We start from the raw sequence: 12,736 nt of genomic DNA on the forward strand, positions 1-12,736 counted from the left end.
TCAGAGTTTTTGTGCTCTTCTCATGCACTTTTCCAAACTATTCTAACCGAACCTCTCCATCAATTTATTGTCCGAGTCGGGGTAATTGCATTAAATCCAATCACAGCTTGAATTGTCAGAATGGTTTGTTTTTAGCAGTCACATTAGCCTTGGGTGCTAACGACTGCGTGACGATGACAGAAAACAGTCATTTATATCCTCCACAGGTAAATAAACAGTCCTGCAGCCTGAATCCACAACAAGCTGCATGTAAAACCTCATTCAGGAGGTTAACAATGCTCACAGGAGTGTTAACATTCTCATCCCTGAGTGTGTGTGGCGAGGCCATCGAGGAGAGGATGGAGCGTGTGCACACGCGCGCGCACACACACACACACACACACACACACACACACACACACGCTCAGCCACGAAGCGGCTGCACATCACACACTCACCGGTCTAAGTGGAGTTTCTGGGCTAAGAGTTGCCAGTCCTTGCCCTTGGCGTTGGCAGTGTCGAAGGTGGCGCAGATCCTCTGGCGAATGGACAGGGGGATTTTGAAGGCCTTGGGCCCCGTCTGGGACGTGACGGTGCAGTCTGTCTGCATAAAAAATGGAACCGACTCCTTTTCAGTCTGGAGGAGCAGAGGATAAAACAGACTATAATCAGGCTGGGGGGGCGTCACACAAGGTTTCCAATTGATGCTCTGTGCTTGAGCCAGGCGGCCGACTCAGCTGGATCAGGACACTTTAGCGAAAACACAGAATCAGTGGAGCAAAGGTGGAAGATGAAGACCAGACTGGAACGGTTTAGATTATGCCCAGCCTTCTCAAGCAGGGTGTGGGACCTATGTCAGAGGAGCACCAGAGATGGCAGGAGGGTCTGAGGGTTCGTTGGTACAGAATGGACCTGGATGGCGGTCCACTGCACTCACTTTAAGGATCCTGCTGTTATTTGTAGATGTCTGGATTCACTAATGTGGTTTAGCTTTGGAGACGCACCTTTTCTGAAACGCTATGACTGCCCAAGCCCACCACAGGTGTAGTAAGTACTTGTTCTGCACATGCTCAGTGAATGGACAATAAATTCAGTGTTTTCCTTCAGAGTGTCATGATTCTCAGTCCAGATTCTCCTGGTGCTGGTCCTGGTTCCAGTCCAGATTCTCCTGGTGCTGGTCCTGGTTCCAGTCCAGATTCTCTTGGATTTGATAGTTTTGGAGTTGACAGTCACTGTAATAACAATCCAAGTTGGTGTTATGTCCATATGAAAGTGGGTGTTCTCCCTTGTTAATATAGTTAAATATTCTCGGCAGCTTGTGTGTGGACATAAATACCCAAGAGGCAGTGAAAGTTTTAGGTTTTACCGTAAAAATGTCATGTGACTGAGGCTTCAGTGAATCAAGCTGGGCTGCACAGTGGTCAGCGGTCAGTGGGAGAAGGTCATATTCAAACGTTGAAACTGGAAGATCAGCTACTGCCTCATCAATGTTTTTTCTTTCACTTGCTGTGCTGTTCCAGGTTTAATTTTCTTTTTCTAAACAAAGACAGTAGAAAGCGTTTCCACACCCTGCTGAAGTGGAAATGTTGGGATATCAACACGGGCTCTGTGTGGATTTACAGGAATCTGTCTCAAGTGAATCCAAGAACAAACAGAAATACCATTTTCACATAAGATTTTCTCACTTTCTTCACTGGTGCTCGGTTAATTGCATCTCTCCTCCTCGCTGTCCTTTTTTTCTCTTCCAGTCGGGTTTAATTAAACCTGACTGGGTAATTAGCACCACCAGCTGTTTATCTTCACAATCATGTCTGAGACGCTGAACAGAAACACACGTCTTTCCTTTACCTACTTCCTGAAAATTCAGTAAAAAAAAGGAGCTAAATTTGGATGAAACCTTGATTAATGACTCCAGGCTGTTCGGAGAAGCTGCTGTAAACCTGCTGCTCTGCTGTGTGTGTGTGTGTGTGTGTGTGTGTGTGTGTGTGTGTGTGTGTGGGTGTGGGTGTGGGTGTGGGTGTGTGTGTGTGTTGATGGTATTGATCCATCCCGGTGACCCACAGCGTAAAACTCGGTGCGGTCGTCTCCAGATGGCCACGTCCATGTTGACGTGTTGACGATCTGGATTCCACACACAGCGTCCTATAAAAGCTTTTTATTTGGTCTTCCTCTGGGAGAAAACCCTCGACTAATCATCGCAGTCGGATTTTAATCAAACCGTAAAGGGAAATCTAATATTTCACCTGAGCCCGACTGTGGGTTTAAGCAGTCACGGCGGCCTGGAGGTGGGACCGGCACATCGGTGGCTGCTTGTCGCGCAAAAATCAATGAGTAACACTTAACAGCGACTGTCAAGGTGCTCTTGAGCGAGGCCCGGGAGCTCCGGTCTGCTCCGGCGGAGCTGCTCCCAGGTGTTGGCACAGGCCAAGCCAGCTATTTCCTGGAACACGTGTCTCCCAGGATGCTTCAGAGGTTACAAATAAATAAATAATGAAAAACCCCGAACAGCTGGGTGTCTGTTTTTAGCATGAATCTGTGAAAACAAAGCGTCCTATTAATGCGCCGAGGAGAGCCGGCCCCCGCTGTGGGTGGAGGAAGGTCGCCGGGAGGCGGAGTCTCACCTCGGCCACGGCGGTGTAGACCTGCAGGATCTGCTCGTGGCCTTTGACCTGGCGCACGCTGATTTTGCAGGAGAGCTGGGAGGTGGCGGGGCTGTATCTCTCCAGAGAGAAGGCACAGTGCAGGGGCTGCTGGTTGCTGCACCACACTTGGGGGAAGGAGAATTCCTGCAGTGGCACAAAGAAGAGGAAACACTGAAATGTGAGCACGTGCTCCACAGGAGAGGATTCAGTCACATGGACAGGCAATGATGCAATTGCAGCCATTTTAATGGAATAAAAACAATAATGTAATAAGTTTTTCATATTAAAATATTTGCATTTAATACTCCTATAGAAGTTGTTTCCTTGGATTGAGGATTTTTCCTCAAGTGGGAATAATTCAGTTGGCATCATTTTGACCACTCAACACAGCAACAACCTTCCTCCAGAGAGCCACACCTAGACTCGGCACAGGAAAGAGAGGAGCAGAGCCTAAATGTCAGAGGTTTAAAGAAGACTGGCTCCACCTGTCACACGCCAGCCAGGTACTGATCATTCACTTTGGGTACAGATGACTGACTCACAGCACCACCATGTGGTACAAAGTGGTATCACAGATCCTGACCAACGAGTCAGTTTCAGACCACGGATATGAAATATTTCACCTTTCATGGCATGGACGCTACTCAAATCCAAAACCTAAATATTATTTATAAATCAATGTCTGCCTAGTTTATGGTGTGTGGGTGTGTGTGTGTATGTGTGTGTGTGTGTGTGTGTGTGTGTGTGTGTGTGTGTGTGTGTGTTGTGTCCTCACTGTCAATTTCATCGTGGGAAAAGCGGTTTTGTGGTTTTGTTATATATGCAAAATAATTCATATGAATGGAAGTGATTGTGCAAACCCAGACGCTTGATCAAATGCTAATGACTGTTACAAAGCTAAGCTAAGCTAACAAATGCTGACAAACCCACTGCTGCGAGCCATAACTAGTTTTATATTAGCTATATTAGCTTAGTGACTAGTGTAGCTGTGTTACCTTGACTGTCTGCAGCCTGTTCAATGGATTTCACTTATATAACACTTTATAAGTCACATATATAAAACACTCCACCACGTTAGTGGTCCCCAAAGGGTTTTACACTGTTAATCACATTCACTCACACTGATAGACGCCACTGCCATGAAGGCGCTCAGTCAATACATGGAGGGCAATTTGGAGCTCAGTGGTAGGTTGGGGAATCGAACCGTCAACTTTTCAGTTGAGAAACTACCACTCTACACACACAGTTGTCCAATAAATTTCGTGGAGCTTAGGAACTTGCATTGTGAGTTTTCTCAATTATCTTCTTGGAGAAATAGCTCCAGACAGTTTGAGGAGGATTCAAGGTGAGGTTATATAAATTAGACCTCGGAATCGTAACGAGGGAAAAGGAATCTTCCAGTTTCAACTTGCACCCTGAATAAGACGTTCCTCCTGCAGGCGGCCACATGCCACTTCCTCCGAGGTAAAAGGTAAGCGTAGGCTTTGAACTTTGATGAATCATTGGTTTGACGTATTTATTCATGGGAATAGAAACAGAAGAAGTCCTGGTCAGGCGTAGAAATACAACCTGAACCCCTGTGCAGTCACTGATAGCAGAATTAGCATGTTGGCTAACGACTGTAAGCCTGATATGTGTACATAAGAGGAGAAGCTTGCCTTTGATGGATAATTAATTTCCTCACACATCTGCAGGGAAACGCCCTTGACCTCTGCTGGACTCCGTCTATCTGCATATTAAAAGAGGCCTGTAAACGATTCCAGGTGAAGCCCGGCGGCGTGCCGGTGGCTTTGATCCCGGCTCCCAGCAGCAGATAATATAGTCTGGGAGCGGAGTGGGTGGGGTGATGGACGTGGAGGAGCTGGGACGCTCTTTAGCGCTAAAAGCTGACTTGACGTACGGCTCGCCGCTCGGCCGTTATTCTGGACCTGTGCCCAGCAGAGCAGGGCGCAGCCGCCCGCCTCCTCCCAGTCCCACATAAATAAGGCCATGAAAAGTGTCTTTGCAACACTTTCGCCCTGCATTCCCGTCTTTAAACACCAGCAGTGGCGCTCAGGCGGCGAGCGGGACAAAACGGCGTTGTGCGTCTGCCGCCGAGCGATCAATCCCATCCCGTTTGCATCGTAACGTGGCGACAAGCACAACAAACGCAGGAGCTGTTAATCTCTGGACACGTCTGTCTTCTTCAGCAGAGATGTGGGCGAAAGAGCAGTTTGAGGGAACACAAAGGTAAACACAAACAAAGAGTGAGTCACGGCGTGTTGGGAGCCCAACGGAAATCACTTTCATCAAACCCGGTTTCTTCTTCTGCTGCACATGTGACAACAATGAGACATTGCTGGGTAAACACTCGATGACGGATGTGTTCTCAGCTCGAGGCGGCTGATGATTCGCACGCCGGGTCTGCATATAGTAGAAGGTTCAGAGCGAGAGAGCGAGCGGAACAGGAGCTGGGATGTCTTTTCTGTCGACGCTGGAGGCGTTCAGGTGGAGCTGGAGGTGGGGGTCATAGATCTCAAAGGTAAACACAAACAATTTGATCCACATTTCAGTTCCGGGGCCACAAACAGCCCGGTTTTATCTTGACTGGGCTGGACCAATGAAACAGTGACTAAATAACCATTACATTTAAACGATATATTTTTTCTCTCTGTTGTGGCGCAGCCCATACGTGATGAAAATATCAATATTTTCACAAGGCCGATGCAAGTAAATTGTAAATAGATTCTGAATCTACTTATTAAGCACATTTCACAGTTTGAGCGTCTCAATGCGTTTTATATGAGCCGTGAAATTAACTCATGTCACAGTGTGGTCATGCCTGGTGCTCAGGCACCACTGGGAGCAATTTGGCTTCTGCGTCTTGCTCAAGGACACTTTGAAACACATGGACAGGGCAATGTGGGGGATCACACCTCCAACCTTGAGGATGAAAGGAAAACTCTCCGTTCTGACTGAGACTCGGCGATCCCCAATCATTGTGACGAGTTCCTTTGACTTCACTGGTGTCACGATCGTCTCCTGGGATTCAAACCCGAGTCTTGTAAACTCAAAGTTCAAGACACAACCTGATGAATTCAGCCAATCAGCTGATTAAAAATGACCGATTGAGGAACTGCCCCAACAGTGGAGCAGATGCTACACAGTTTCTGAAGGACGGTTGTTGGAGGAATGTCCTTGATAAGCATCAAATTGAAAGCTTTTCCACACTGGATGTTTACTGCGTGTTTAGAATAACTACAGTATACGTATAAACCTTGAAAAAGTCATTAAAATTTAATGCCATGCTGTCTAATGTCTGCATGAAAACATTTCTTTTTAAAATGCTCCATGAAAGATAAACACGAATGGTGAATAGATTCCTTACAAACGGACTCATTGCAGATGCTGTTCGACCTTAAGGAGATAAATTATGCAATCAATGATTTGGCCGCTAACACAATAAACTTTCATAATGCACTACCATGATTGAATATTTAAATAATTTATTCGCATATTTATATGAACTGGAACAGGAATAGGTCAAACAACATACAATTTTAATGATCCAGTGACATTTAGAAACACAGCAATTGTAAGTCATAAAGAAAAAAATATCTCTATTGCAATTCATTAACTTGTGATGTTTTTAAGTTTAACACGTTTGAAATAATCCCTGAAAAAATTTACAAGATGAAAATTTAGGAGTGTTTAAGCTTCAGAAACATTTTGTTATAAGAAATAATAGGAATAATATAATAATAGAAGTTTTTAATTATCCAACAGGTTTCACCTCATTGTAGTTCAAATTCTTACCACCAGATGGTGCAAAGAGTTGCATTATACTATATAATACTATATAATAAATACTGCACCTTTGAAGGTGACAAGCTCTGTTGATGCTCCGTTTAATTGAACGAAGGAGAAGAAAACAGTAATGAAAGAAAGAAAGGATAAAAAAAGAAGAGTTTTAAGAGATTACAGTGAAGAGGAAATGAAAAGGAAATTAGCGTACACAGAAAGCAAGAGGAAATGAGGGATTAAAACATAGGAAATTAAAGGTAAACAAAGGACAACATGATAAACACTGGAAAGTAGAGGAAAAGAAAGCAAAGCGGAAATAATTTTGTTCACGATCTGTCACCAGCAGCCTCCAACAAATAGATGGTGTAACGTTGATGTCTGGTAAATGTGTGTTTCAACCCTTCAGAGACTCAGGATGTTTTGTTTTCATATGAATAAAGTGGATAAGCCCCGGGTATGAAATCCCCTGGTAGAGCGCCTTATTACAATGCGGAGTACAGTAAAATACAGTCGGCTTTCGAAGATCTGACTTCATTAACACATTTCTCTCATGTTGTTTGACGGATGCTTCAACCCAGCAGCGCAGAGACAACTCAGCAATTAGCTGGGAAAAGGAAATGAGTGTGAACGTGCCGACGCGAATCACTCCTACCTGACATGTGGTAAAGGGTTTGATGCTCCACAGGAACTGAGGAACATCCTGGATCGACACCTGCAGGCTGAAGGTGTTCGCTCGGAAAGGCAACATCTTTGGCTCCTCCAGGAGCTGACCCCCCCTGGTCTTCTCTGCCGCCACCACTCCCTGAGCAGGAGGAGGGAAATACAGGGAAATCAGAGGAAGTACGGTCCTGGAGAACCAGCAAAGACAGAAAATGAGATGGAACAAAGGAAGGGAGACAGTAGAGAGGGGAGAGGAAAGAAAATGAGCGGAGAGATGGAGCAGAGCAAAAAGATGAAATTATGGGAAAGGAATAAAATTAGAAAATAAAAATAAAGGAGAGGAACGAGGAAAGGAAAAGAAATACAGATTAAAATAAAGAGCATCAAGATTAATGAGGGCAGATGAAAGATGAGGAAAAGAAAATAATGAAGAAAGAAATCAGAGGAGAAGATGAGTAAAAGTTCAGCGTTCAGAACTGTGACAGGGTCAGAAACCAAACAAAGAAATGGAGGAAAACAAAGAATAGAGAGGAAATAAAGACGTGAATTTATTCCAAGAGTGAACCGATAAACAAAGATGCTGCTGTTTGGAAGGTAAACTCTTTTTGCATATCAGCACACACACCTGTTGCTAATCCTCTCGTCTGTCACGCCGCACTAATTGACTCGTGGAATATTATCAGCGGACAGCCGGGGAGCAGCGGCGAGCAAATCCCACCAGCTCCCATTAGCATGGCGTCTGCAGCCTCGACGAGAACAGACCGAGGCTGGGGTTGAACGCCGGGAGTGGGCGGAGGGGCTGCGGAGGTGGGGGCCATACGTCCGTCTACCAAATTGAATTTGCGATGATGAAAGAGCACTTTGATTGTCGCTCGCAGGAATTCATCTGTCATCATTGTTCAGCCTCCCGGTGGGACGGTTCGCCGTCTGTCTGGCCCGTCTTTCCTTTACCCAGATCGCTCACAAAGGGAAAGGCAACAAAAAAAAAAGAAAGCAGGCGCCGTGACGAGATTTGTCGTGTGTGTTTGGATGTCGGTATGGTGATGCCTGCTATTGGCAGCTGTGGGGAGAAGGCAGATTCACGGACACGCTGTGAACGTGACACCGTGAACACGCGGTTCCCTCCTCTGTTTCTGTGAAGCGTAAACTGTCACACAGCTGCACATCGCTGGGTTTCGGTTCGGCCGCCACGGAGCTTCGCCAGCGTCCGACAGACCCGTCCAGACGTGGTGATTGAAGCGTTCTGTCGACTGTGCCTGTTTCTGATCGCGTCCTGCCTGACTGATGTGTCTCAGATCTGGTTATACAGCAAAGAGAATGTTGTAATACAGACTGAGTGTAAGACATCCAGCCAGCGGGGAAAAAAACCTCACAGTATCAATTGCAAAACTCTTTAAGATCGTCGTCTTGCACTTTTAATGGTAAGTGACGACTGAATCGGTTGAACCAACAGTGTGTAAGATGAGCAAGCGCATCTTAAAGGTCAAAGCTTCAAGTCTGTGAGGAGGGAAATATAAGGAAAGCAGTCTGATCGGGTCTCTGACGGATCATTTCAAGTTAAAGAGCATCCGTCAGTCTATTCATGTCCTAAGCCGATTCATCCACCTCACGGTCACAGTGGGCTGCAGGTGATACCAGGATACACACTGGTCACCAGTCCATAACACACACACACACACACACACACACACACACACACACACACACACACACACACACACACACACACACACACACACACACGTTCACACCGTCAATTCACATCATTCCAAAGCTGAAAAGCAAGGCATACTTTATTGATCCCTCTTGGGGAAACCACTTCTCTGTTTCTAACCGATCTTTTTACAGAGTTAGCGTTAGTCAGCGGTGGGATCAGAACCTGCAAACCTCTAAACTTAAGCTCCCGTCTCCATTCTGTGGTCCACCACTGCCCCAAACACATGGGATGAAACCACACACACAAGCAACAAGGCATGATGAACAACTGAAAATTTGAAGTCTTCGCTGCTGCACAGCAAGTTGAAAAACATTTTGCATCCTTGAGATTCTTCCACCAAGTCCAGGTCTAATTTGTCTGAAACAAACAGAACGACTTGCTACTTGATCTTTAGCCCACCAATATTCAAGAGCGTTGTCTTTGGACCAAATTCAGTTTGACCTCCACTGGATGGGATGAGTGAGTACATTTAAAAACTGCATTCATGGAAATACAAAGAAAACTCTTCAGTAAGGCTTCTAACTTGGAATATCTGGCAACATTTCAAATTCTCTCAGCAGCTCAGAAAACTATCAGAAAAGCAAACAACCACCAAAACCAGGTCAAATTTGTGATAAAAACACAAGCTACTATTTTGGCAAGAAAAAGTCACCCTGTGATAGGCCTGCACTGTACTATTTTAACAATATGCTTCCATTGCTTTTCACATGAGAATACCATGCAGTTTTATTGGTTTCTTTATTACAGCAAAATAAAATATTGAATTGTAAGAACTCGCATCAGGAAACTGCAGATATATTCTAATTTATTTTATGGGTAACATCATTTCTTTATGTGAAACTTAAATTCAGGAATAAGATAAGATAAACTTGACTGCTCCAAATGGTGACAAAAACACATTCAACACATTAAAATACACTTAAAGGCCACCACACACCACAGGATTTTTTCAATCTTCCCCGATTCAGAGACCACACTAAAAGACATATAAAAAAAATAAATTCACGATAAATTCAAATTCGGCCCGATCATCCTGAAGTGTGTGGTGGCCTTAAGACAGAAGCCCACAAGGTACAGTTCAGTGTGTCATTTTACTTTGTTTAGGTTACTGTAGTGGGAATAAAGGGCCGAACGAGACATTCTGGACGATGATTTACCTTCACTTTCTTCAATGGGAACTGACTTCTACATATAAAGTCATCACATTGTGTAGAGCTGAGATCTTACTGCTGACAAGATCACTTGACAGGTACCTGAAAAAAAGCCAATATTTTCACTAAACAACCAGGGAAACATGCAAAACCCACACACGGAGGCCTCTGAAAAGTGTTTTTGCTGCGAAGACTGGTGGCTTACCACAGTGCTGCCCAAACATTATTTAGCTGATCAATAGAAATGTTAGCTTGCCTTAATTTCTTATTGATCGAACAGGCAGCATAAACGTCTTTGGATTAGTTCAACAATCTGAGCACCTGGCAAACTGGCAACCAGAGGAGTGGCTGCAACAGCTGTGACTCGGGACACAGGCTAACATTCTGTCAGTACGCTCACTGTTTGAAATCAGCCCAGATGTTTTCCTGAGTTTCAGTGGCAGCGTGAACTCCCGCCTCACGGCATGCAGGTACAGCCGCTGTGTATCGTTTACCACAGAGACCTGCAGACGACGTCTCTGTCTTCTAATCTAGACTTTAACTTAAATACCCACAACTCATTGAACTTTCCCTGAACGTACTTTAGTTGGTGACAAACAGCAGACGTGATTCTTATGATCCAAGATGTTTTTACGCAATAAAATTGTAGCTTTTCATACTTAAATCCTTGATTAGGACAGTAACAGTCTTCCATAAGTCAGCTTTACATATGACAGCACAGCCCTCAGACAGTTTTCTTCACCTCAGCTCCAGACTGTGTCTGCCGTCTGTCACAAACTGAACCGAAGCCTCAGTGAGTTATGACCATTGATCTCTTGTCCCCAGTGCCATGAGACACTTCAACAACCGCTGATATCACCCTGTGCAATATTTGAGTCGATCTTTCTTTTTCCTTCCCCTTTCTGCAACATCCGCTGCCTGTACTGCTGGTTATTGTGGATTTTTGTTATGATTCCGGATTTTTTTTTTTCCATGAATAAAGTAAAGCATTTGTCGATCTGCCTCCTTCCTGAATATACAGGAACCTTAATGCCTGCTGTCTGATGAATCGGCCTTATGTTCTGGTGAGCTATAATGTTATGTTGTCTGCATCAGACAAGATTAGAGGAGTATTTGGTATGCTGCATGGCTTAAAGACGGACACGCTACCTCATCTGGATGTCATTATTCACCCTGTCAGTGAAAAGACTGCACATTTGTATCATAGTTCTACAACAGGATAGGCTTTTGTGCTTTGATTCTTGTGGCTACATCTCTGGCTTAATAAGATAGCCTTGAAGATTCATTGGCTTGCTGGCTTCTTTTCATAAGAATTCACTATAAATACCATCAAACACCACTCATTTCACAAAATACATCCAGTATTTAAACGAAGTTGGAACTCGAGGGATAAATTACGTTTTTGACAGCAGGAAAATGTGAATAGGCTTCAAAAGAACTGAACAGTGTGTAATATTTAAAAAAAAATCCATTAATAAGACAAATGAGCCACAAGCTAAGACGTCACTGGACGGACACTTTTGTGATGTATTGACTGTGTATCAATGAAAGTCAAAGTTTTCCCAACTTCTCCCCAGCCTGTTAGTTGTTGTAATGCATGTTTTCACCAGCAGATGGTGTGTTGAGTCATGAGGAGAAGCACCAGGAGGAACAGTTCCTACAGGAATGGCCGAAGCTGGTTGTGAGCATTATTTTTTACCTACTGGAACGCTCGTGACTCAGCGTTGCCCCTTTAGTACAACAGATGCCTGTCTTGAATTTCACAGGGTCTATTTAATCCATGAAAAACCTCCATTCTGTTCTTGATTCATCCGGTTTTCTTGTACAGCGTGTTCACACCCCAGGTTGTGGAAACTGAGACATGAGACTGCCTCCTCTCATGTATGCTCTCACACATGATCACGGGATCTTTTTTTGCATTGCGCGTGCATGTGTAGAGCGTGCAAATCTCTTCTGAACAAACACGCTTCAGGACAAGTGATGGTGACTCATCTTAAGCCTCCTGAGATTTGCATAAAGACTTCCTGGTTTGTTCAATGATTTCCACTATAATGATTTTGAAAGGAAGAAATGCTCTGGATGAAGAGCCGACGACAGAGGGATTAAAGGAAGGCTATACATCAGAAAAAGGAAACTAATTAATCTGGTTGGAATTCAGGAGCGATCTTGAGGCTAAAGACCAAAGGTTGAGGTGAAAGGTATTTTCTGATAGCATTTACACTGAATGGCGATGTCTGCAGGCAGAATACTAAAACGGGTGGTATTTGCAGGTAGGAGGCTTTTATCCAACACCATCTGAATGCTGTGACCTTGGAGATGGACTTCCTGGTGGAGAGCTATTATTTCTGCTCAGCTCCCAACGGCAGGACTTCTGCTTCATCTTTGTTGTGGCGCAGTTGACCCAAAAATATCTATTTGGATGATTTAAAACGTGACCCGAATGTTTTCAAATGATGAATACAAGCATAAGGATTTATTAAACACAGGTAACCTTAATTTATTTAACTGAGCACTAAAACTATGAAGCGATATGGTTCTCTGCTGGTCTGAATGTCTTTGCCGATTAAGTTGCTGGTTTTTGTTCCAGCTGTCTGTCGCCTCCTTTTGACACTTTACTTGATATTTACTGGTGTCGGTATCGCAGCATCCCTGTGTTTCCCCCTTTGCTTAAAGAGACAGCAGCTTTTTGCGGTTTCAGATAAAAATATTGCAACCTTGTCAATCGCCAGTCGCTCTCGCTCCCGGCTGAACCCAGTGTTTGTGTGGGCTTGTCGGGCTTCCTGTTGATCCAGAATCTGGTCTCT

At 44.4% G+C, this 12,736-nt stretch overlaps 1 protein-coding gene across 1 annotated transcript in view; it reads right to left on the bottom strand.

Annotated features, from left to right (window-relative positions):
• Positions 1–12,736, bottom strand: part of unc5db (unc-5 netrin receptor Db) — a 233,397-nt gene that overhangs the window by 1,024 nt on the left and 219,637 nt on the right. Inside the window, exons 14-16 of the mRNA XM_030104321.1 lie at positions 7,057–7,206; positions 2,601–2,765; positions 438–616 (exon numbers count right to left, since the gene is read on the bottom strand). Coding sequence (XP_029960181.1) covers positions 438–616; positions 2,601–2,765; positions 7,057–7,206 — 494 coding nt within the window. The remainder of the gene's footprint in view (positions 1–437; positions 617–2,600; positions 2,766–7,056; positions 7,207–12,736) is intronic.

This window comes from Salarias fasciatus, chromosome 12, assembly GCF_902148845.1.
Source record: "Salarias fasciatus chromosome 12, fSalaFa1.1, whole genome shotgun sequence".
Lineage (NCBI taxonomy): Eukaryota > Metazoa > Chordata > Actinopteri > Blenniiformes > Blenniidae > Salarias > Salarias fasciatus.